This window comes from Lytechinus variegatus, chromosome 14 (assembly GCF_018143015.1).
Source record: "Lytechinus variegatus isolate NC3 chromosome 14, Lvar_3.0, whole genome shotgun sequence".
Lineage (NCBI taxonomy): Eukaryota > Metazoa > Echinodermata > Echinoidea > Temnopleuroida > Toxopneustidae > Lytechinus > Lytechinus variegatus.
In genome coordinates this window covers 12,678,085-12,705,430 of record NC_054753.1, presented here as the reverse complement: position 1 = coordinate 12,705,430, position 27,346 = coordinate 12,678,085, and the positions used below count along the sequence as shown (strand labels likewise).

Sequence of the window (27,346 nt, the reverse complement as noted above, 5' to 3'; positions counted from 1 at the left end):
CAAATTCAAAACGGGGACATGATTGTAAGAAATGTAATAGCATTTGCCAATTCCAAATGCTCCTCCCATAAAAAAATCCCTTTCATTTGATTTACCCTGAGGTATCAAAAACATAGCATGCAGCATGAAATATACATATACACCGAAACAATTTTTTCTTAAATGACGCATTCATTGATTTGACATTAACATACAAACCCTTCCTAAGGAAGTCAAAGCTTATTTGATTATTTAATGTATTCTGTTTCACAAAGCTGTTTATAACTTGCGAAAGACTTTACGCTCGACTGGTGATCCTTTCTGATAGTACATGATAAACCTAATGTACATGTAGCTGACTTGGCACATAGGAACATGTGACTAGTCCTTTGTAAAGTCTTGCATAACTTTAGAAACAGCTTTATGAAACCCCCACCTGGGCCCTGTAACACAAAGCTTAGCGATCAATCACAGGGCTTATTATGAACAATTGCATTTAGTATTGTGCATGATCAATTGTAAAAAATAAAAAAGGCACCCTCACAATCAATCGCTAAGACTTTGATTACAGGTCCCTGCAGTTCAGAAGTAGGACAAGCTTTCCGCCTAGTCGTATCTGTAGGTTTCAACATGATGCATGACCTTTAACCTTTCAGGTTCCGATCTTTTCTTATTACCATTTATTCCCCAAATTGGCAACAAGTTTTAGTCTTTCTTGATTTCTTGATCGTTTTAAAATTGAATATGGATATGATAATGGTGATGATAATGATGGTGACGATGGTGGTGATAATGATTATGATGTTGATGGTCATGGTGATAAACAACATTTGTACAGCACCATTAATCTCTGGAAAAAAACACATTCAAAGCAGTCAAAATGGATATTAATAATTGTAAGATAGACTGCAAAAACTGAATGTACACGTAATTTACTGATTGCATAATTTCATTGCATTGCCAACTTTAGAGGGTATTAAATTTCCTCAGCAACAGATGTTGATAGGGAATATTGTTCTTTCGAAATATGCAACGTACAGATCACAACACAAGAAAATCCAAATCCTTGGGCTTAAATCAGCAACAATTATTTTGACAATATGAAAATTTAAGATATTTATTTTGTCTCCAAGTCCAACGATACCACAGAAGGTACACATGCTACTGCTGTTTGATGTAGAACTTGGCTGCTGTTTGAACCCAGATAACTAAGGGCACTCCGGTGGTCTAGTGGTTATGACACTGGTCTAATACTCCAGAGGTCATGGGTTCGAATCCCATCCATTCTACCTGTGATTTTTTTCACAGCAGCTGAGCTCTACTTCACACAGCAGCATGTGTTAGCCTTGGTGATATCATTGGAGACAAAATGAATTTCTTAATTATTTCTTTATCCAACAAATCAATTATTCCATTTGATTGAATATGAATATTATAAAGGCAAAACTCCTCATAAACAAAAATAAAATGAAAAATAGGCCAATCGTGCCCTTTCAACTGTGTAATGTCATGGATTCAAAAAGTCCTTATTCTTCTTTCTTCTAGAATAATTTCAGTCTATCCAACTTTGTATAAAAAACATGTAAAACCAGTATTATAATTAAAGAGCAAATTTCATAATTTATGAGGTATTTAATAGAGTATGAAATCCATGACATCATACAGTTGACAAAAATAGACAACTACTGAAAGCAACATGATAATTGAATCAAAAGCATGAAAACAAAATCTTCTCTCTTGAACAGGCAGTTAAATTTTGTTCAAATTTGCAGTGGTGGGTTGTACATTTATTCTTCACTTGATAATTCCTTTTACAAGGAACTACAAATGAATCTATCTTTAATAGTTGTATCTCTTCAGACCACAGAAATATGTTTGACTTACCGGGTAGTAAAATGTGACTTATAAGGAGCAAAATGTTTTGCATAATCTCTGTCCGGAACACAAGACTTATAATTTGATCATACAGCTAGTATGCTTGATTGCAGATAATGATCAATGCAGTCAAACGTTAAGTATATAATCTCTATGATCAAGCTGTATGGTTTGTGTCACAGGAGCCTTGGTCCCGTGTCTGGAAGAATGCTTTGACTTTATGCTTTGATTCATAAAGGTTGTCTCATGGAAACTCAACGATAATACCAAATACAGTCAAACCTGTTTTAGCGGCCATCCATCTAAAACCTGTCCTTAGTGGTCACCAAAGTTGTCTCATATTGGGAATATGTGTTATATAACCTTTTTTCAAAAGTCATTGGTACCAGGCACTACTTTTTCTGTTTCCTTTGTGTGGCCTTTATAGATGGGATTGACTGTACCAATGTTTTGGAGGAAATGGACGGACCATGCCAGAGGAAGTGTGATTGAAAGGTTTCACACACTGTCCCCTGGATGTATAAGGTTCAAAATCTTCTTGAAATCAACATTGGCAAGAGCATCCTTTCTGTCATGTGATTTCTTATGCGAGTCGAGAGAACTTCTCCACTTGAATTTCTTGCTGCACCTCTTGCATTCGAATGGCATCTCACCAGTGTGAATTCTCATGTGTCGCAGATAGTGGTTCATATTGCTAAATTCCTTGTTGCAAATATCACAAACCTGTTTCACCGTCCTCTGCTTGCGTTTTGGATTACTTGCAGATGCAGTACAGCTATTATTTAATGGTCCACCTCTGCTCTCCAACTCCTGCATCTGGGAAGGATCATTCACTTCAGAATGTTGGGCCATTTCCTTGAAGTCAGTCCCACCGGTATAAGATTCTGTATGTCTCTGAAGAGGAGCTTCATCTCCATGTACGTACATGTGTATCTGCAGCTGTAGGTCCGAGTCGTAATCCATTCCACACTGAGGACAAACATATTGCTTCAGGGCAGTGCTTGTGGATCTCTCATTCTGATCAAGTCCAAGAGTTGTTTCCAAAGGCTCTTGGGTCAGCTCATTTGCGATGAGAGACACATAATCAGACCTGGAAGATGGGATCTTCTTTCTATTATGAGATTTCTTATGTACAGCCAATGAGCTTCTCCACTTAAATGCCTTCCCGCATAGGTCACACTGAAATGGGGTTTCCCCTGTATGCACAAGCTTATGCCTAAGATATCGACACTTTGAACCAAATGCTTTGCTACAGACTTCACAAACAAAGTTTTTCTCATTTGAATTCATTGTGTTATCAGTCCTTTCCGCAGTAGGCTCCTCATTCACCTTCGACATTTCAGAAGTATTCTCTTTCATTTCTCTAACTCCACCAGAAGGTTCCACCACAACAGTATCTTCCGTAGGCACAGATACTGGAAAGCACTTTGTATCTTCATGGACTGACACATGCATTTCAAGTTGCGTTTCTGAGGCGAAAGACATTCCACAAAGAATGCACATGAATATCTCATCTCTGACACTTGTCTCACCTCCGTCTAAGAGCCCATCTGCTTGGAAGAGTTCCAGAGACTGCCCAAAATCATTAGATGGGAAGGAACCACCTTCTTTCTTTTTGCCACATCTCCTGGCGTGTGAAGCAAGCGAGCTTCTCCACTTAAATCTCTTGTCACATCGATTGCAACTATACTTCAGCTCACCTGTATGCAAAGGCAAGTGTCGCAGGAATTTGCTTTGATGACGAAACACCTTGTTGCAATATGTGCAAACAATTTTCTTTGTGTTCTCTTTTTTAGAAGGTGCTGCCATTTCTAGAGTAGAGTCTTTGGATTCCCTTGTGGGGCACTTCATCTGCTGCTTTGGTTGAGCACTTCCCTGTTGGCTAGTGTCTTTAGCTCTGTGAGACGAATGGGCTATACTTGAATCAGTTGAGCGTGTGAAGTATGGCTTGCCTTTTGTCACTGTGGCTACATGTTCGGAAACATGACATTTCAATTCAGACTCAGAGGTGAAGCTTTTCCCATCATGCAGGCAGTTTAATCCCTTGTCTGGATTTCCATCCTCTGTAACTTCTGGAACCCAAGCTGAATCTTGTAGATCTTCCTCAAGCGACTGCTGAAATTCACTTGCAGAAAAAACAACATCATTGTTTTCAGCATTGGCACTATCTAAGTCATTTGAACTTTTGTTCTTTAACATTGCATATGCATTTTGTTTCTTATGAGACTTTTTATGTGAATCTAGCGAGCTTCTCCACATGAATCTCCTATGACACTTATCACATTCAAAAGGTTTTTCTCCTGTATGGAGACGCATGTGCCGTAGATGATGCGCTTTATCACGAAACACTTTGCTACAAAACTCACATACAAAGAGCTTGCTGCTGGCATTTATTTTACTTGGATACAAGGTTTTATTAGTGCGTGGAGCAGGTCTCTTTGGTCTGGTCCTCTTGAATATTGCCCATCTCCTGAATCCCTGAAGCTGTTTAGGTTGTACTAAATCATCAACAGGGTGAGCCATTGGGTCAGTTCCTGCACTGGTTACTTGTGACAGGGACAGGCTATTCTCTGAAGGCATTGGGTTAGACACTTCACTACCTAGCACACATTCAGCTTTATCATTCTGCCACTGATCATTGGGGCAGACATGAGTATGTAGTAGAATCTCTGTGGTGAAATTCCCTCCACACCGACTGCAAATGAACCTTACATTGGCATTTCTGGTCATATCATTATATCCCTGAACCTTAGGAAGACTTTCTCCACTATGTACTTTATGGTGATGGCTCTGAGAGATCACTGAATGGTCAAGAAGACTATTGCTCGTCATTGCTTTATTTTCTCCTCTAAGCTTTTGACATTTATGTATGGTCAGCGAGCTTTTCCATCTGAATCTCCTGCGACAATCCTTACATTCAAAGGGCATCTCTCCGGTATGTATACGCCTGTGACGTAAACAATGTGCTTTCAATCTGAAAACTTTGTTGCAGATATCACAAGGAAAAAAGCTTCTTTTGCTTTTGTCTCTGCTCTTACCAAACCTGGGCATAGAATTTTGCCTATGTTGGTTGGAATGAAGCTGTCCATTTGCTATGGGTGTCCAGGGTAACATTCCAACATTCAGAGGATTTGGTTTGGGACCATCTCTGCCTTGTTGGGGTATTGACAATATACTTTCATTGTCATTTGTCCGAGGCATATTAACAAAGTTCCTGTCGTCATAGATGACCTGTTGGTCAACTGCTTTGTCAATTAGAGCACCTGAATCTCTTTGGTCGTTTGCAGACATGTCAGCCTGCTTAGCTTGATTTTTGTTTTCTTCTTCGACCTTGTCCATCTTCAGTACACCATGAATTTTAAAGTGTCTCATCAACAAATCTTTCTGTCTGAAACCAGTTCCACACTGGGAGCATTTGTATGGCCTTACTGAATTGTGTAACTCCATGTGATGTTTCAAAAAGAATGGACCAGTAAACCTGCTGTTGCAGATATCACACTCATACAACTTCCTTTGGAAATGGTCATCCAGATGCTGCTGAAACTGCCCCTCTTGATTAAAGAGATCTCCACAAATATTACAAAAGAATGTTTCTAACCTTGATGATGTGGGATTTCTGATAGCACCTGTCAGGACAACATCATTTGACACCCCTCCCACAGGGAGCTGCGAGCCTGAATTTACATCCTCATGTTCCCGGAGATGACATTCTAAAGATAGCTTCGATCCAAACCCTTTGGTGCATATCATACATGAATACCTGTATTCATTGGTGTGACTGTGTGCTTCAAGGTGTCTTTGAAGATCAGGGAGATTCTCAAATTGGCTGCTGCATGGTTTGCTCGGAAACTTCTCCCCACTATTAAAGTGTTGTGACACATGTTTCAAAAGCTCTGCACCTGAAGCATACACCTTGCCACATAGGTTACAGCTCAGCTTACTGCCAGAGTCAGATCCTGCAAAAGAGTGTCCATCAAGGAGCTCCTGGCTTTCAAATTGTTCACTGCAAGATCTGCTGGCTAAAGCAGTTTCTGTTTGATGCATTATTTCATGTTTTTCCAGCTGAAGGCTACTTTTACAGGCCTTGTGACAATACCTACATCTGAAGGTTATATTTGGCTCCATCTTGGTGAGATGATGGTAAGTTGCAAAACAAATATGTATGAATGATAGTTTTATTTATGAAAACATCATAGTACCTCCTGCATATGTAATATTGTGATCTATAAAGGTTGAAGAAGTAAATGAAATACTCATCCACTTGAGAAACATTATTTTACAAAGCAGCATTGACCCCTGAATAAACACAGGATGCAGTACATCCTTTGCTCACTGTGCTTTTGAGCAGATAATTACAAATATCAAGATATCAATCTTAGAAGGTAAAAAAGGAAAAGAGGAAAGGGATCACACGAAAATGAAGCACATGCTAAATCACCTTATTCATTCTTTTTGCAGATAAACAATTTTACCAAATTTGACATTAAATTTTCTCTTGAAAATGGAGATCAAAAGTACTCAAGAGAATGCTGAAAAACACATACATCATGCTATGTTTGTTGTCATGTTATTCTGATATTCCATAAGAAAAGGCTGTTTGATGTAATAAACCAGGTTAGCAAAGTTCTCATGGGTCTTTCATTCAGTTGTCCCAGAAGTGAAAGTTTATGAAGGGTCCAGTGAAGTAACAGTTCTGGATACAGATGTCCAAGCCTTCAAGGAATGCTTACCAAAGTATAGTCCAAGAGTTTACAAAGGGTCCAGTGAAGTAACAGTTCTGGATACAGATGTTCAAGGAATGCTCACCAAGCTATGGCCCAGGAGTTTACAAAGGGTCCAGTGAAGAATCACATTCTGGATACAGATGTTCAAAGATTGCTCATCAAGACATAGCCCATGACCAGATAGAGTCACAATGTCCAATCATCCGCATCAGGCACATTCACAGGTCAAACCATTCTCCTGAACATGAATACAGAGAAGACAAAAAAATTGTTGTTACCACTAAATAAGTGTAATGCCTCTGGCCGTCTCACCTGCATCACGCGGTTCAATATAGCAGCAGTGCTGACTTTGAATACTACTCTAACTCGCACAAGATGTTCAGTGATACATGGTTACTCTTATGTCCACTTTTTATGAACTAGACCAATAAACTTACAGAGATATGATGGTTATTCAACAAAAAACCCAACATGGCCAAAGTTCATTGACCTTACATGACCTTTGACCTTGATCATGTGACCTGAAACTCGCACAGGATGTTCAGTGATACTTGATTACTCTTATGTACAAGTTTCATGAATCAGATCCATAAACTTTCAAAGTTATGATGGTAATTCAACAGATACCCCCCGATTCGGCCAAAGTTCATTGACCCTAAAGTTCATTGACCCTAAATGACCTTTGACCCTAATCATGAGACCTGAAACTTGCACAAAATTTTCAGTGATGCTTGATTACTATTATGTCCAAGTTTCATGAATCAGATCCATAAACTTTCAAAGTTATGATGGGAATTCAACAGATACCCCCAATTCGGCCAAAGTTCATTGACCCTAAATGACCTTTGACCTTGGTCATGTGACGTGAAACTCATGAAGGATGTTCAGTGATACTTGATTAACCTTATGTCCAAGTTTCATGAACTAGGTCCATATATTTTCTAAGTTATGATGACATTTCAAAAACTTAACCTCAGGTTAAGATTTCGATGTTGATTCCTCCAACATGGTCTAAGTTCATTGACCCTAAATGACCTTTGACCTTGGTCATGTGACATGAAACTCTAAGAGGATGTTCAGTATTACTTGATTAACCTTATGGCCAAGTTTTATTAACTAGGTCCATATACTTTCTAAGTTATGACGTCATTTCAAAAACTTAACCTCAGGTTAAGATTTGATGTTGACGCCGCCGCCGCCGTCGGAAAAGCGGCGCCTATAGTCTCACATTGCTTCGCAGGTGAGACAAAAACTAGACAGAAATAGTCCTGAATATCAGTCCTGCTTACTTCCTTTAGGTTAACCAAGAAAAATCTCAAACAGGCATATAATAGGGCACTGCATATTTCAATATATGATTATCACAAATTTCCATGTCATCACAACTCTTTATACAATACAAATCCCAAAGAATGGTACATGTAAAACAACTCACAGCCAGTATACAAGCCACAATAGCAGATCTGGGCCCTGAAACATAAAGCTAGGCGACTGATCTTGGAAAAGATTTTTACAACTGATCATACATAATAATCAATGGAATCAATCATAGAATTTATCCCAAAGAATATTTCCAAGTTTTATGTGACAGGGCCCAGGGTGATGGTTCTTAAAGCTGTTCATATGTTACTTGCAACTTTATGCACGACTGGTGACGAGGCCTGCATCTGAATGGATGGAATACCAGAATCCATCCATTGTGTGGGTTCCATTTTTTTTTTTTTCGTTCCGGTATTCTGATTTTTCTTCTTCAGAACATCTTAACACAATTATCGAGTATGTTTTATTCAGTCTTACCAATCATAACTCATGATTCTTTGTTACATTTCAGGTGACCAACATATATTATGAGAAGACGGGAAAAAACTTGCCAATGTATGTACGTGGCCATCTTGTTCTTTTTGATAGTAGCTAAGCTACAAGACGCATACATGTATAGAGGGCGGCCGACTCTAGATCGGCAAGTTTTTTCCGTCTTCTCATCATATTTTTCTCTGTGGTCACCTGGAATGTAACAAAGAAACCTGGATTATGACTGGCAAGACTCAATAAAACATATGTAGTACGGGGTTCTTATCAATTCTCATTCCTAGCACTCTTCATGCACAGAGACAGCCCAGCAGACATGCTATCATGTTCAGAACTTACTGGCCAACTCCCAGCTTTTAATGTACAGAAGCCTTGTTGCATTCTAGCAACATTCCATTCAAATTATTTAAAGCATATCAATATTCATTTAAATGCAAATCAATAGAACAAAGTATAACTGAATATTCATATATACAAACAAAAGATATTCAAACTATATGCAAATTATTATCTAGGCTTGAGTGCATCAACTATAACCAATCAGGAGAGAGGTGGAAGGAAAGGGAGAGGGAGAGAGAGAGAGAGGAGTGAAGAAAGCTGTATGGAGGATGGTGGAGTGAATAAATACAAAAGAACCTTGTGTGAGGATGAAAAGGGTGAATATAAATGAGGGGTGTTCTATTACAAAAAAGGGATGATTCATGACTAAGAGTGGAAAGAAATAAAAGTGGAAAGAAATAAAAGTACAAAATCAATCCCTACAAACTAGACTTTCCTTCACAAATAAAATGTCCTCATTTTATAATTCGAAATATCTTATCCATCTTCGAAAATTTACTAAACATCAGAACTATTGAAAATGCACCATCGTTTTGTAATAATTGGAAAATGACTATCATTGGAAAATGACTATGGCAACCAACAAGTATATATACATGTATATATCCTTTTCACTAAAAAAAGAAATTGTCATTAGTCGCTATAAAAACAATGGAATTTAACAAATGGAGTACTTTCATAAATATAAACATATCTACATGTAAAGTGATTGACTTGTATCAACCATACTATCCATACACCTGGATGGAATTATTCTTTTTTTCTTTCTTTTTTTTTCAAACAGATGATTCGACTTTTAAGTTTAAAAAAATACTTTTTATGTTTTCCTCTTTTTTTTATGAAAGAAAACAATTTTTCTTTTTCGAACACCATTTTTGTGTTTTTCTTCTTTTTTTTTGTTGTATAAAATATATAAAATTTCATCAATGTAAACAATCTTTTTTTTTTTAAAACAAGATCATGTCTGTACCAAATATGAAATGAGATCAATACATAGGTATGGATAATCTGAAAATTTTAAATTCTCCAAAGTTACATGAATGATTTCAGATCTCCATGATTTTATCATTTATCCTAGATGTTATTATCAAGTGCAGAAATTACTTCATTTCTACCGGCATTAAACCATTGATAACAAATTTCAATAATTATCAAAACTTTTAAAAGCTTTGTCCTATGAGTTATCCTTGCACTCAATAAGTAAACTGATTACTTTTTCACTTTTTTTTTAAATTAAACTACCAATTATCCTGCTATACGCAATCACTATAATGAGATAAATTATCATCACTATCCAAATATAATTTATACATGAAATATGTGATTGTACCAATAAATCTGAAATATAACACAAAATTATTTCATTTTTAAAAATGACCTTTTTTTTCCTTTTTTTTTTGAAACACATATCTATTTGATTAAAGTAGTACCTTTTGTGTAGGATTAAAATCAACTCAATAATATCTTATATCATATATCACATATCACATTGAAATATACTTAAATACCTTTTTTCATTCTGAAAGGAATTCTTTTCCTCTTGGTTCACTTTTGGAAAAAAAAAACCTACATGTACCAAAATAGTAATCTTTTTCTCTATAAAGATAAATTTACAATTATCATAAATTATTTCAACTGACAAAATAAACAGAGTGATGTTTGTCTTGGAATAATCTCTTAAATTTTTAGCTGGAATTGAAGTTTTGCATGTATAAGTATGAATAACAGAATATGAAAACAATATCATTACTTTTTTTTGTCAAAGACTTTTGGTTTCAATAGCATTTCTATCTATCCTTTTTATATTCTATCATGTTAAAAAAAAAATGTTTGACTTGCTATTTTTTTTTTTTGGACATAGAAATAACAGTATTTTGCTAAATTTTCCTGTCTACAAACTTTACATGTTAATAGTCAATCAGTCAGATGAAAAATAAACCTAGTACATGCATGATTTTCAAATTCATATTCTGATACTTTGACTTGCACATCAATGATTGATGTTGAAATGCTGTCTGTATTAAAAAAAAACCTCATTTTCTGTTTCAATGACTAATGATTAAGTTCTAATCTATATGATAAAGTTCATTCAAATTCATTTATCCGCGTGAACTGAAAAATACTCGGTTCAAATTTCTGATGTTTTGACTTGCAGATCAATAAAATTTGGGTCTGTTCAATATCACGTAATGAAGAATCAGTTTCTATGTGATGAATTGTTCACTCTTCTAAATATTAATCTTGGTTTGTAGATGTCTCTGTCCGATATAAGAGTTCATTCCAAATATTCACTTTTAATGTCGAAGTCAGTATCTGACGCGTCCATTGTAGTGTTCGGTTTTCTCTTCTTTTTGGATAAAGATGTCAAATTTGAATTTATTAAATGTTCAGATCTTTCCTTCGGGAAGTAATCTAAAATTAACATTGACGATCATAACATCTTCAGTTCTATGAATTACAAAATGTCTCACTTCCAGGAAGAGTCATAATTGATAATCGCTATACTTCTTTGGTTTATGTATAGAACGGCCTGAACGAGTTCGTGAAGTTCGTGAAGTTGAAGTGGGATCTTCTCGTGTAAAAGTTATACGCTGGCTCACAGATTCATCAGTTGATGGTTGAGGAGGGCGTTCTCGGTTGGTGACCTCCGGGTTGTCACCTTCGTTCTCTCTGGAGGGTCCTGGTATATTGGATTGGTCAGGAGAGTTTACTTGTCGTCCTTGAGAATTAACCTGGTTTGGTTCCAAAGTTTGAATGGATTGGTTAGCCTGCGGTTGTAAAGACTGAGTGGACGACTGTCCCATAGACTCTGACCATGGTGGTTGGTCAGAATCATCCAACATAGGGTGTGGATTTATGGATTGGTTAGACGACTGCATGGATTGGGTAGACGACTGTATGGATTGGGTAGACGACTGTTCTTTAGACTTCTCTGACCCTGATGGTGGATCAGAGTTGTCTAGCCTCTGGGGTTGAATGGATTGGTCTGCAGATTGAGAAAATGAATCTGACCGTGAAGGTCGATCAGTCTCACTTCTCACAGGGTGGATTGGTTGTTGAGGTGGAACCTGAAGATTTTCCACAGGCTGGATGGGGATCTGATCAGCATGTGTTTGAGATTTTGCTGACCATGGCATCTCTATTGAAGACTGAGATGCTAAGTTAGATGGAGGAGGAATATCAGGCTTTGCCTGAGCACTTGAAGGAGGACGAATGGAAAGATGTCTTTCCTGACTGTCTGAAGAAGGACGAGTGGTAGGAGTCTTTCCTTGAAGATATGCTTTTGACCTGAAAAGTTTGAGCCTATTGTGATGAACCAGTTTCTTCACATTTTCATTATGGATGTCGGCAATCTTGTAGTCAAGTTCATCAGGAGAGGATGAGACAATGATAAAAGGTCCCTTCCAGTTAGGCTCTAATTTGTGTCTAGCATTGACGGGATCGTGCAACCAAACAAGATCTCCGGGAGTGTACTTGATGGTTCTAGTTGAGACATCATAGTCCTTTTTCTGTCGAAGTTGAGCTTGGTCTGTCTTCTGCTTGGCATGTTGGAAAGCCTTTCTCAGCCGAGAACAAACATCGGTGACATACTCTTGAGGAGAATCATATGACTGTGTCATGATAGGACAAGTGATACTAGCCGGGGTCCGTGCTTCACGACCATGTATGACGAAATAGGGTGTCATACCGGTGCTTGAATGAACACTGGTATTGTAGGCTAGTTGTAGTTGATGTATATGTTTGTCCCAGTCACCTCCTTGATCGGCTATGTACTTTGCAAGCTGTTCCTTAATAACTCGGTTCTCTCTCTCGACGATACCTGCTCCTTGTGGGTGGTATGGAGACGAACGCGATTTGCGGATACCAAGCTTCTTGCAGAGATCTTGAACAAGTCGCGATTCGAATTGTCTTCCTTGGTCAGTGTGTAATGACTCTGGAACTCCGTGTTCTTTGATGTATTCTTCAAATAAGTGTCTCGCAACAGTTTGGGCGGTCTGGTCACGCATAGGGTAAATGTTGGTATATTTACTGAAGTGATCAACCACGACCAAAATATAGTGGTATCCACTTCTCGAAGTAGGAAGTTCCGCTATATCCGCGAATACAATCTGAAGAGGGTGATCTGTTTTGATGTTCTGAAGCGGAGCTTGGTGCTTTGGGTTCGGTGATCTTATCGACTCACAGGCATGGCAGGTTCTGCAGTAGTTGGTTACATCTTTGTGCATGAACGGCCAATAGCACATAGCTTCAGCTCTGTGTAGTGTGCGTTGAACTCTGAAGTGTCCAGAAGATGGATTACCATGTATCTCTTCTAATACTTGAGGGATGAGAGATTCTGGTACAACTACCTGAAGTGAGGATGTTCCAAAGTTGTCTTGTCGTCGTCGGTATAAGAGACCATTCTGAAATACAAATCGAGGGAGCTGCCATAATTCCCAAGACGTCGAAGACGGGGTGATTGTCGTCTTACTTCCCTCACTGTCGGATGATGGTGCTCCTTGATGTACTTGATTATCCTTTGAATGTCCATGTCATGTTGCTGGTGGTATTGTAAATCAGCATGATGGTTAGAAAGGATAAAGTTCTCAGTAACTTTGTCGTCCATAGAGTCACATGACTTTGGATTGGTAGATGCTTGGTCGGATTGAGTTGTAGATCGATTTCTCGTAGAGGAGCGTGTGTTTACCATGCTAACAAGGGGTGATGTCTCGTCTGGCATGCGTGACATAGCATCGGCATTACGATGTGCAGTGCCCTTTCTATGATTCATGGTGAAAGAATATGCGTTCAACTCTACGATCCACCTTGCTCTGCGTCCTGTGGCATCATCTTGTATCGGAACCTTGTTGTAGGCCAAGAGGGGTCGATGATCTGTATGGATTGTGAATTCTCTGCCCCTTAAGTAATGTCTGAAATGCCGAACAGATGAAATTATGGACCATAGTTCTCTGTCATATGTCGACCATTTCTGTTGGGCTGGAGTTAGCTTTTTACTGTAGTAAGCAACTACTCTGTCATTTCCGTCTTGTGACTGAGAAAGTACGGCCCCAATAGCATCTTGTGAAGCATCAGTCGCCAAACTAAACTTCTTGGCAAAATCCGGATATGCAAGGATTGGTGGGCTTGTGAGAGAGGACTTTAGTTGGTTGAAGGCTTTCCTCGCATTCATCAGTCCAGATAAACTTCTTGCCTTTCTGCGTCAAGTCAGTGAGTGAAGATGAGACTTGAGCAAAGTTTGGTATGAATCTCCGGTAAAAGGAGGCAAGTCCCAAAAATGATCTCACTTGGGTTGGAGTCGTTGGTTGAGGCCAGGATGACACTTTCTTGGTGTTGACTGGATCGGGGAGAACTCCGTCAGTACTGATCACATGACCAAGATAGGTTACTTCCTTTCGAAAGAATTGACATTTCGAAGGTTTAAGCTTGAGGTTAGCATCTCGGAATCGTTGCAATACTTCTTCGAGATTGTGTAGATGGTCTTGAAATGTCTTGCCAAGTACTATGCAATCGTCCAAGTAGATGAGGCATATTGACCAATGTAACCCATGGAGAACTGCTTCCATTACTCTCTGGAAAGTCATTGGTGCGTTAACCAAGCCAAAAGGCATGACCTTGAATTGATAGAGTCCAGTTCCTGTAGTGAAGGCAGTCTTTTCTCTGTCCCGCGGCTCAAGTGGGATCTGCCAATATCCAGATGACAAGTCAATAACGCTAAAATACGAAGATGATGCTAAAGCGTCGATGGAATCATCAGAACGTGGGATAGGATGGGAGTCTCTGACTGTGATAGCATTTAATGCTCGGTAGTCTACACAAAACCTGTAGGTATTGTCTTTCTTTCTCACCATCACGATTGGGCTGGCCCATGGACTGAAGCTTTCCTCAACAATGTCTCGTCTTAGTAGCTCATCGACTTGATTCTGTATTTCAACTCTCATAGTAGGTGAAGTTCTGTATGCTCTTTGTCGAACTGGCGTCTCTGTTGTTGTGTTGATTTCATGGTAGGCAAAATTAGTCTGTCCAATATCTTCAGATGTGCTGCTGAAAACATCAGAATACGAATTGAGTAGACGTTCAGCGCTTTCATACTCGATTTTGGACAGGTTCGAAGTAGGGAGCATTGAAGAAAGGTCAAGAGGTGAGCTTTCCTGTGTGCCGGCTACAACACCGTCAAGAATCTCGTACTCTTCCTCTCTGTCTCCAGTAGTAGAATAGAATTGCCCGAGTGCAGTGTTAGCAGACAATTCTACCATCTCAGATGTAGGGTTTATCAGTCTGAGTAGGATGATACCATCTTGTGGTCGAGAAAGGGATCTTGCACCAGCAATATTGAGATGTTCATCGATAGAGGGCTCAAATATTCCATTGTAGTCTTGTGGAACTACATCAGGTTGTGGTGAAATCAATCGACCTTGAACATGCACCTCACTCATTCCAGGGAGAGTTGTCTTTCCAATCAGACAAACATTACATTTGAGTGGTACTTGGTGTTGATGTCGTTCAACAAGTGGAATACTCATACCAGGCATATTGAATGTAGATGTACGAGCAGAGATGGAGGCATCATGTTGGTCCATGAAGTCCCAACCAAGGACGAAAGGGTGAGTTATGTTTCTCGCTACTCTGAACAGATGCTTGACTGTCTTGTTTCCAAGATGGATGGTTGGTGAGGTTGTTCCAATAATGTCAATATCTTCTCTGGTTATCGTTGAAGCCAAAGTTATCGTCTTGTGTAATGGACTTCGCTGGCTCTCTGGGATTGAGTAGTAGAAATCTGCACTCATCAGCGATATAAAGGAACCACTGTCGATGAAGGCTAAAATATACTTGTTGTCGACAATTGTGGGAATGTATGGTGGTGGAGGTGATGAAGACCTACGATTGACAGTCGATATAGATGAAGGATGACATTCATTTTCAGTTTGGGTCTGTTTATCAAAGAGGGATGAAGTTGATGGTCGACCCTTGTCATCAACTATGAATAGTTTCCCTGGTTGTGGTCAAAGTGAACTTTTCTCGACTGAGTACTGTTCATCTGACGATAGGGTGAATCTCTCACATCAGAGGGATGGCGGTCATCAGAAAATGTAGGTTGCCAGCTTGGTCGACTTGAGTAGCGGCGTTGGTGAGGGCTAGTTGATCTGCCATCATAAGTGTTATATCTGAGTGGACTTGATCGGGAAGGGCTGCGATGAAAGCGTTGAGGGCTTGGTGACCTAAATCGTCTATGGTGTGGAGAGTATGGACTGGGTGACCGATGATGTCCAGACGACCGATGCCAGTGATCATCTGAATTTCGGTACCTCGATCTAGATTGATGTTCATGTCGGTTGCGTACAGGGCTTGGTGATCTAGACTGCTTCTGATGCCCATCGTAGTATTGATGTTTGGGCTCAGATTTGTATCCTTCGAATTTCAGTTCTAGATCGTCTAATCGTTTCATCACTTTCTCCAATAATACAGAGTTTGGATCACTTCTTTTCGGTGAAACTGAAGCTATTGTCTCATCTAGCGGTTGCCCAACTTGATTGGCTCTTTCGACCCGTACGGCAATGTCTAATGCTTCAGCGAAAGTATTAGCACCCATCTCGTATATCTTTATCTGGAGAGATTTGTCAATACCTGCAAGAAATCTGCGAAATTTCTCGCCATCCTTTCCTGCAGCATCATAGTCTGGGAAGGCCTCTTCAACGAGAGTGGCTATCGCCGCTGCAAATACTTCTAGGGCCTCGTTTCTATGTCTTTTCCTTGCATCAATGCATGATTTGAAGGAATTCAGGTAATTTGTATTCCCAAACACTGTCATCAACTTTTTCTTTACTATACTATAGTCTTGTTGGTCAGAGGCTGGAATGCTCTCCCATACTGTAAATGCGGCACCGGCAAGTCTCGATGGAAGAAGAAGATGAAGCTTTCTCTCTGCCTGTGGGAGGACTTCAGCAGCAACTTCTAATCTCCTTGCCCATTGACCGAAATTTCTGCCATCTTCTCCAGTGAAGATTTCAGGGAGATCAAGCCGAAACATGATGGTAGGGTGTTAACAGTGTATAACAGAGTTCTATATATACAGCTACATATATGTATATGTCAAATTACTATAGATTGACTATCAACTTGCAAGAGTCAATAATAATCACTCAGCTATCAAAGCAGAAATAGCTCTTGCTAAATGAAGGAGGGTGAATGTAATTACAGGAGTTAAAGCTAAGTGACTCACCAATATTCAAAAGCCAGTCTTGAGATACAAGCCTTGACAAACTTGAGAGTGCACATCCAACTCACTATAGAATGTAGAGTACATTCAGTTTTCAACTGCATACATGGATACAAATGTACATGTAGGAAGCAAGATTGTAGATTAAGCTCAGATCATGAAAATAGAACTCACATTTATGAAGAATTCTCATGAAGCAGGATGAAAAATACAATCAGTAGATGCTTTATGGAAGCTGTATCCACAGAAGAAGGGTGTACTGATAATGTATCCACAGAAGAAGGGTGCAGTAAATCACTCGAAGTAGGATGTAAATCACTCGAAGGAGGGTGTAAATCACTCGAAGTAGGGTGAAAATTCAACTATCAGCTGCTGGTGGGTAAAGCTGCCTGAAGCTCTGGGGTAGAAGAGGGCTAGAAAACACCGCTGGCACCAGTGTAGTACGGGGTTCTTATCAATTCTCATTCCTAGCACTCTTCATGCACAGAGACAGCCCAGCAGACATGCTATCATGTTCAGAACTTACTGGCCAACTCCCAGCTTTTAATGTACAGAAGCCTTGTTGCATTCTAGCAACATTCCATTCAAATTATTTAAAGCATATCAATATTCATTTAAATGCAAATCAATAGAACAAAGTATAACTGAATATTCATATATACAAACAAAAGATATTCAAACTATATGCAAATTATTATCTAGGCTTGAGTGCATCAACTATAACCAATCAGGAGAGAGGTGGAAGGAAAGGGAGAGGGAGAGAAAGAGAGAGGAGTGAAGAAAGCTGTATGGAGGATGGTGGAGTGAATAAATACAAAAGAACCTTGTGTGAGGATGAAAAGGGTGAATATAAATGAGGGGTGTTCTATTACAAAAAAGGGATGATTCATGACTAAGAGTGGAAAGAAATAAAAGTACAAAATCAATCCCTATACATACTTGATAACATAATCTGTGACTTCTTTGTACTTGTCATTGCATATCATATAGGCATCAGGATTTAAGTGGTATTTAAGTCATACTGAAATCTTTGTGAAACAACCCCCAGGGCCCTGTCTTGCAAGGAGTTTTTATTGATCACATTCAACTATGGAAAGCCAACAACATCAATGTTTATCTAAAATACATGTGTGTTCAAGATGCGAGTATTACAAGCAGTTTTGTCTTGACCATTCAATGCCCTCCTTCTTATTTACCACGAAATGATGTGCAAATTTCCTGTGGGAAAAATTATGAAATTGATTTATTTCCATTTATAGTTGATGTTGATCGAGTCAATCACAATTCTTTGTAAGACAGGGCCAAGATTATGCAAAATGTGGGTTATACTCCTCTTAAAATTTCTCCTTATTTGAATAGATCTATGTGGTCCCCAGAGATCTGAATTTATAGGCAAAGTTACCCGAACTCCGTGAATAAAACCACAGAAAGAATACAAGATCACACCATTTACCTATTTTCATGCAACATAAAACTGCTCTGAGTTGTATATCAGTAGGAACATGGTGACATCTAACCCCAGTACCTGAATGAAAAAAAGGACAGAATGAATGAAGAGGATCAAAAAGTCAAGTTTTCAGGAGAAAAACTGACTGCAACTCCCTCCCCCCCCAAAAAAAAAACAATGTTCAATGTGTTAGCTTTAATTTGTCTCTCTTTGAGCTTTAACCATGTTTTAAATGGCACGAGTCTGGTTTGCCACACAAAGACATCTCTGTATTCCAAATAAGCTTCCCCCCATAAAAAAACTTGCATCATATGCATCAATTTTCATTTAAAGAGTGAAAGCAAAAGGCTATGTGGAATCAAAATTATGAAATAAGCTTTTGTTTTGACCCTTTAGTTATGAAAATTGATGCAAAGGTGAGTATGGTCAATTACACGTAAGTTCCCTGGGTTACACGATAGCGAGCCGTCTGTCGACTCTGTGTACGAGGATAATTTTTTTTTTTAAATGTTAGAAAACTCCTCGAAACAGACGGCTGCCAGCTGTCTACACGATAGCGTGCCGTCTGTGTACAAGAAGAAATTGAAAAAAATGTATTTAAAAAATCCTCAAAACAGACAGCTGAGCTTAACTCACGTTTTAGTTTTACACACTGCACTGCCACTGTGAAGTTTTAACTCGAATCCTAAACCCTACATAGAACATAACGAATGGGACATGGGATAAAAAGCAAGAAATTTATCACCGTATTTCACAAAGAAATCAATTAGTTACCGGTACCTGTGTATTCGCTCTGGATCATGTGCATATTCAAATCGATTCATTGACTCCAAGGCCAACCACAGTCGTGGTATTTCATTTCTTAATTCACAATTTCGGCATCTGTCTTTTCGTCCGAAATTCACTCAGCGTCTGGTCCTGAATAAAATAGAGTGCCGTGTGCATGTAAAGCCAGCTAGTCTATAGACCAAAAGCTTCAGTCTCTGTATTTTTGTTGTTCCGCTGCGTTGGCTTCACCCCTCACCCAAAATGTCAGAAATTGTTTTAAATAAATCCCTAGAAACGACAGTTATTCCTGTCTAGGCCAGCTAGTGCTCGTCGTGGCGCGTATCAGTTTTCACAATTTCACTACAAATCCTTTGCCTTTTCTCACTTCTCTCAGTCTTTGACAAAATAATTTACCCCTTATTTCAACATTTCCAAGGAAAATCCACATTTTACAGGCATTGTGTTTTTCATACTGTTTTTTCTGTTTATAATTAATTTGTGTCTAAATATTTTAGCATAAAAAATCGAACCTTTGAGGCTTAGCAGAAAAGCAGTCCCCTGAAGCCCCCCCCCCCCCCGTGATCGAGTAAAGGAGAATAGCGATGAGACCACCAGATTATAGCTCAGTATTTATCAAGGGTATTAACAGATCCACATTTAACATATATAGCAAAATTCATGATCTGTCATATATTTCACTCCATCTCCCCATTTAGATGATGAAATAAAAGAATAAGAACAAAGAAAGTTTGAGAACAAGGACGGATAAATCATATGAGAAAGTTAGGAGCATTTGAATATTGCAATCACTAATGCTATGGTGATCCTCCCATTGGCAATGGAACAAGGATGTGTGATGTCACATGTGAACATTTTTCCCTTTGATGGACTATAAAATACCCCCAAAATTTCTATTTTTGCTTTTTCTAATGGTGATACAAACTCTTTATCAAGTCCACCTCAGAAAAATGTTGATTTGAATCAATAGAGAAAAATCAGACAAGCACAATGCTGAAAATTTTATCAAAATCGGATGTAAAATAAGAAAGTTATGACATTTCAAACTTTAAATTTCGCTTATTTTCAACAAAATAGTTGTATGAACGAGCCAGTTACATCCAAATGAGAGAGTCGATGACGTCACTCACTCACTATTTCTTTTGTGTTTTATTGTTTCAATTATACAATATTTCAATTTTTATGAATTTGACGATTAGGACCTCCTTGCCTGAAGCAAAAAATGTTAAAATAATGGAATTCCACGTGTTCAGGGAGGAATGAAACTTCATTTCACATGACAATGACGAGAAAATAACAATATTTCATATTTCATATAATAAAATACAAAAGAAATAGTGAGTGGGTGATGTCATCAACTCACTCATTTAGATGTAACTGGCTCGTTCATATAACTATTTTGTTGAAAATAAGCGAAACTTAAAAATGCCATAACTTTCTTATTTTACATCCGATTTTGATGAAATTTTCAGTGTTATGCTTGTTGAATTTTCCTCTTTTTATTGAAATCAAGTTTTTGTTGGGGTGGACTTGTCCTTTAAAAATCTGTATTACATGCACTCCTATAGAAAGAACACATGATCTACTGATAGATGTGATAAAATATGTATTAAGGTAATGGGGAGAGTTGTTCACAAGTGACATCACACATCTTTGTCACATTGCCAATGTGAGGATCTCCATAGCATAACTTTCTCATTATTTGTCCTATTTTTATCAAACTTTCGTTGATGTGTTTCTTTGATTTTTCTGTTTTCACACAAGCTATTTTGTTCCAAAGGTTTCATTCTCCTTTAAACACTGATGGTTTTTTTTTTTGCAAAGACAAGTGTAAGTGTCAAGAACCTGTAAAAACTGTATTTTTTTTGCTTTGTGTGACTATTCGGTCGTATTTTGTAGTTGGAGGGAAGTAGATTCATCAAGCAGAGTGGTAATAATCATGATAGGCCCCGGTGATAGGTCTATACTTCTATTTATAGACAAATCCACTCTAACAATTAAAGAGTGATTTGAATAAAAAGAGAGATATAATCAAACAAGAATAATGCTGAATTCAAAATTGGGTGTTCTACATGAGAATTAAAGGTACGGCATCTTGAAATTTCTTTTATTTTGGCAAACAAGTTATGATGCTCTCATTTTTTTTCAAAGGGCTGGGGGTGTCAGTAGCGTATAACTAGCCAACCAAATTTAAGAGGGCAAGAAATTGGGGTAAGGGGCAAAATTTATTACTCGCTCTTAGTAAACCATCAATTAAACAGTTTTAGATAAAAAGAATCTATGCTTTGATAAAGGGGGGCAGAGCAGCAGATGGGGCGCCCCCCCCCCGATTCGGCCTGAAGATTTAAAAACCTTACTTTTTTATTCACCAATAGTGTGAAACTCTTCAAGACTACTTTAAAAATGTAAAATTACCTAAATTTTGAATTGAAACCTTAATTTATTTTTGGCTTGTCGAATTTCTCAGGACCAAAATCACCTTCCTTTTGTAGTGAACCCCCCCCCCCTTTTTTATCATTTTTTTTCTTGCCAAATTTCATTACTGAGGTTCCTGATTTAAGTAGGCCTTTATATGGCTTTAGTTTTCCATATCTTTGTATTTCTTGAGGACCACATATAGCAATGTGAGCACAAGGCGCGAGCTGAAATTTTTCTCATATATGATAGTAACCTAAAATGTGATATTTCAGGACTTTGTCACTTTCCATGGTTCTAGTTTAAATTTCAGTTTTGTATCTACTGCACTTATTTGATAACTTTAACCTGAGAATAAAAATAAAGAAATAAATACTTACCATGGGCGGAAACCTGTCCCCATATGTAAGGGGGACCATGCAGGGGCTGGAAAATTCGACAAGGAAAAAAATAAAATGTATGGTCAATATAATCCAAAAAAATTCATGACAAGCAATAAAAAAGGGGTTATCACCCAAAATGTAAGGTTAATTTAACGGACAAGTCCATCCCACCGTAGAGTTGATTTGAATAAAAAGAGAAAAATCCAACAAGCATGACATTAAAAATTTCATCAAAGTTGCATGTAAAATAAGAAAGTTATGACATTTTAAATTTTTGCTTAATTTCACACAACAGTTATGCACATCCTGGTCGGTATGCAAACATCATTCACTATTTCTTTTGTATTTTATTATATGAAATGTGAAATTTTCTAATTTTCTCCTCATTGTCCTGTGAAACAAAGTTTTATTTCTCCCTCAACATGATGAATTACCACTGCTTAACATTTTATGGTTCAGTCAAGTTGGTCCTAATTGTCAAATCTGCAATATTGAAATAATGTACAGACCTAATTCGAACAATAAAAAAATAGTGAGTGAGTGACATCATCGATTCTCTCGTTTGCATGTGACCAGTGGCGTAGCCACGGTGGGCCTGGGGGCACGTGCCCCCCCCCCCACCCCTAGGTGCCCCCAGAAAAAAATTGGCAGTGGCAAAAAAGGGAGAAAGAAGAAAAGAAAAACAGGAAAAGAAGAAGACAGGAGACAAAACAGAAGAGGAAAATAAGAAGAGTGAATAAAATAATTTGAGGGGAAGACATCACAAAAAAATCTTTCTTCGCGCCAGAATTGCCTGTTCGATGAGATTCATTCTTGTTCAATAGGCTGATATGTAGCAAGTTTTGAAGTCAATATACAAAACATATTTTAGCTCGGACATCGAGCTTTCATTTTTTCAATTCATAAATTTAAGTGCTCTGTAAAAGGACCGTTTTATGGTCTACATAACAGCATTTCAAGCTTACGCTGCGTGGTCACATTGTTTGATTTGCCAAGTTCATATTGTGTACGTGTATTCCACAATGTTCCATTTATTCAGAATGCCCAGATTCTAGGTCCAAGCACTAAAACATGCGCGATAGCTTGCATGTTCTTTATATAAAATGTACTTAAATTATCCTGTTTCACATAAGAATATCAATAATTGTCTGCTCACGCTTCATGATCGCATTATTAATGATACCCAATTAACATATATCCTATTAATGATTTAAAAGATATGAATAGAGTGTCCCGCTTTTAGGTCTAAAATCTCAATTTTTTCCTTTCGCGCTTCGCGCTCGCATCAATTATTGTTTAGTTACATACCTCTCCCATTTATTAATACAAAAAGTGCTTATAATGACCATTTTTTAAGGTTGGAATGTAAAAAAAAATTGCTCGCGCTTCGCGCTCGGATTATTGAAATATATACCGTCTTCGTGGGTAACTGCAAGCAGTCCTTGACAGGTCACTTTTCGATAATGCTAGAAAAGTTAATATAAATTTCTGCTTGTGCTTCGCGTTCGCAGTAACGCATCTACTTCCATACGAATCTTGTTCAGGATCACACATAACATTGACCATAATATTAAATTTTCAGGACAAAATACATGAAAGTAAAAATTAAAAAAATCGCTCGCGCTTCGCGCTCGCACTTTTTATAAGGCCTATGAAATTATTTTATGTTTATGTTGTTTTATAAGAATAAAACTAAGAAGTGACTGATCGGGGAAATAGGTGAAGATAATTTTGGGCCCCGTCCCCTATTGGCGAAAGTCGGATCCGCCCTTGTGACACATACACACACACCAGAAAAACGGCCGATGCCCCCCCCCCTGAAAAAGCAAGCCCCCAGCCCCCCCCCCAGGAAAAAAAATCCCAGCTACGCCACTGCATGTGACTCTGTTGTGCATATAACTATTTTGTGAAAAATAAGCGAAACTTTAAAATGTCGTAACTTTCTTATTTTGAATCAATTTTTGATAAAATTTTCAGCATAATATTTGTCTGATGTTGTCTATTTATTCAAATCAACATTTTTCTGAGGTGGGCTTGACCATCAACGAAAATAAAATTGACAGCCAACAAAAAAAAAGAAAGGTTTATTTCACCCATAATGTAAGGTCTAAATATATGTATTATTTCGATTGTGAATGATGTATTTCCCTACATCATAAAAGACCAAAAATAGTAGGGGGAGTCTGGGGACATTTGATATTGTGCCCCTCCCCCGTCCTGTCCCCTAGGATTGCCGCCAATGATACTAACGAAAAGTAAATGATATTCAAAAGGGTGGTAAAATAAACGGATCCGCACCCATGTGCTTGGTTATAATAATAATAATATAACAATATAGGTACATTTACCCAGGGTTCAGTTTCGAAAACTGTTCTACCAGCGGGCCCTGCTGTTATTATTACCCTGGCTTTATTAGCTAAGTCTATATAGGCGCTCTATCAAGGAATTTCTTCCTACCGGGTACCCATTCAAGTGACCTGGGTAGAGTGCAGCACAATGTTGATGAGTTACTTGCTTCAATTACGCCATTGCTGGGATACTAACCCACGACCCTCTGTTTCAATGTCAGAAGATAATGCGCTGGGCCACAACGCTCCACAAAGGTTGCCAATAGGTGCGGAAAAATTGGTGCACCGTACAGGTCAGTGTGATATCTGATCTGCACCTTTCAAGGGCAAGTCCACCCTAAAGAAAAGTTAATTTGAATACAAAGATAAATTAAACAAGCATATAACTTAAATGAGAATGAAACCATTGAAAGAAGATAGCTTGTGTGAAAACAGAAAAATCAAAGAAACAGATCAACGAAAGTTTGAGAAAAATCGGACAAATAATGAGAAAGTTATGAGCATTTGAATATTGCGATCACTAATGCTATGGAGATAGCAAATTGGCAATGCGACAAAGATGTGTGATGTCACTTGTGAACAACTCTCTCCATTACTTTAGTATATATTTCACTTGAATTGCCTCTTTTATCACATCTATCCATAAATCATGTGTTCTTTCTACATGCATGACATGAGGGCATGTAATACATGTTTTTTAAGAATACATCATGGATAAAGAGTTTTATCATCATAAGAAAAAGCAAAAAGAGTGCATTCCCTCCACATTATTAATCATGCTCTACTCATCCTTAATCTTGCCTTATTTGAACTATGGGATTCTTATTTGGGGTGATACCCATCAATATTTATTAGATAAATTGTTGCTTTTGCAAAAGAAAGCACTTCGTATTATTCATAGTACATGTTTCCGTTCTCATACGGACCCACTTTTTCTAGAAAGTAAACTGTTGAAAGTCAAAGACCTGTATTTACTACAGTTAGGGCACTTCATGTATAGTTATAATAATAATGCACTTCCCCATATTTTTGATGCCATGTTCCCTAAAAATCAATTTTATCATAACTACCCCACGAGACACTCTGACGAACTTCACATCCCACTTTACAGAACTTTACTGGCCAAAAATACATTCCTATTCAACGGTCCTAAATTCTGGAACTCACTCGCTAATAATGTTAAAGACAGTGTCTCCTTGAATTCATTCAAACGTAAACTCAAACGTATCCTGCTTAATTCCTATAATTCTTCTCAACGGAACTAACACTTCATTACCTTGATTATAATCCTTATATTTTTCACTTTTATTTTATCTTTTTTCATCTATTATTGTCCAGTCATCCTTTGTTATTTCACCAGATCAAGCTGGTTCATGGTCAGCCCTTTCCCATTCTTAGTTTTACTCCTTTTTAAAAACTAGTTGTCTTGTACTGTCCTGTCTCTTGTTTTGTCTTGTCTTCTACGTCTTGTCATCACCTCTCTCTGTTTTTTTTTCCTGTCTTGCGCAACATATTCTTTGCAACGAAGACCTCTTTGTGTGAAAAGCTTTGCATTTGTTCAGTTTTTATGTTTCCGTCAATATGATTTCTTTTTCTCTTTTTCTTTCCTGTAATACATGCATGTACGCATATAGTAAGTCGACTATAATTTCTTCTTTTCCAAGGGGGATCCACAATTTTACAAGCTTTGCTTTTTAGTGGATCCCCCTCATTTCCATATCCATTTATGCTCTATATTATACTGTTTTTTTTTTACGAAGTAAGAATGCCCTTCTGTAAAATTGTATTTGATTTGTATTGTTTTATATTACTTTGTATTATGTTTTGAATGGAAATGAAATAAAAAAGAATTGAAATTGAAAATTGAATTGAGGGTATTTATATAGTCCACCAAAGGGAAAGTTGTTCATCAGTGACATCACACATCCTTGTCGTATTGCCAATGTGAGGATCTCCATAGCATTAGTGATTGCCGCATGCTCATAACTTTCTCACTATTTGTCCGATTTTTCTCAAACTTTCTTTATTCTTATTCTGTGATTTTTCTGTTTCTACACAAGCCTATTTGTTCCAAAGTTTTCATTCCCCTTTAACATGTTATCAAAATCGGATGTAAAATAAGAAAGTTATGACATTTTAAAGTTTTGCTTGATTCCACTAAATAGTTATACACATCCCGCACGGTGCAAGGAGGGGACTGATGACATTACTCACTCACTATTGTATTTTGTTATGAAATATTAATATTCTAATTTTCTTCTCATTGTCCTTCTTCCTGAACATGTGGAATCTGGTGGAATTAATGTGTGGCATTTTATGGTTTACTCAGTTGATCCGTGATGTCAATTTTGTATAATTCAAACAATAAAAACTAAAAGAAATGAGTGAGAGACATCATCAACTTTGTCATTTTGCACGTGACTGAATTGTGCATGCAACTATTTTTGTGAAAAATAAGTGAAATTTTAAAATGTCAGGACTTTCTTATTTTCATCTGATTTTTATGAAATCTTCGGCATTCTGCTTGTTTGACTTTTCTTTATGAATTCAAATCAACATTTTTCTCGGTTGGAATCGATCTTTAAAGATGCAAAGTTGAACCTATGTTTAATTTTTCTTAGTGATTAGGGTTAAAAAAGCTCTTGTGCTGGTGAACTCAAAAAGTAACCTGGACAAGTTTTTCTTGAATTGATTTTTAGCATGATACAAAATTTGAAATGTTCCAGGATAAATAAAAACATATTTTTGTTTCAATATCGGATCTCCATTTTGGAATAAACCTTTTTGGGTGGCTTTCAAATTTAAATCGGCAGCACCCCCAGTAAAACAAAAAATCGTTTCCAGGGCACTGATTGTTGCCCGGTGTGCGGATTAAATGCTATCCAAGTGTTGGTTAAAAGTTGGGCATTTTTGCCCACATCACAACATGGACATAATCATCTCAATTGCCTTGACGTAGAGGGCGACAGAGCACTATCAATCAATTATGATAATTCTGTCTCGATCTCGCTATCTCTCTCTCGCTC

General features: G+C 37.8%; 1 protein-coding gene and 1 non-coding gene across 3 annotated transcripts in view; one reads left to right on the top strand and one right to left on the bottom strand.

Moving 5' to 3' along the window:
* Window positions 1-19,478, bottom strand: part of LOC121427414 (zinc finger protein 208-like) — a 33,671-nt gene extending 14,193 nt beyond the window's left edge. The window contains exons 1-3 of one of the 2 annotated variants that reach the window (XM_041623793.1): window positions 19,169-19,478; window positions 18,395-18,466; window positions 2,350-6,816 (exon numbers count right to left, since the gene is read on the bottom strand). In XM_041623793.1, the coding sequence (XP_041479727.1) occupies window positions 2,353-5,979 (3,627 nt within the window). In that variant the 5' untranslated portion in view covers window positions 5,980-6,816; window positions 18,395-18,466; window positions 19,169-19,478 and the 3' untranslated portion in view covers window positions 2,350-2,352. Of the gene's footprint in view, window positions 1-1,283; window positions 6,817-18,394; window positions 18,467-19,168 lie in introns of those variants that run through there. The other variant, XM_041623792.1, reaches the window with a different exon arrangement.
* On the top strand, window positions 1,191-1,268 carry TRNAI-AAU. The gene has a single exon. It is a non-coding gene; the product is annotated as a tRNA-Ile (tRNA).
* Window positions 19,479-27,346: the final 7,868 nt, after the last annotated feature.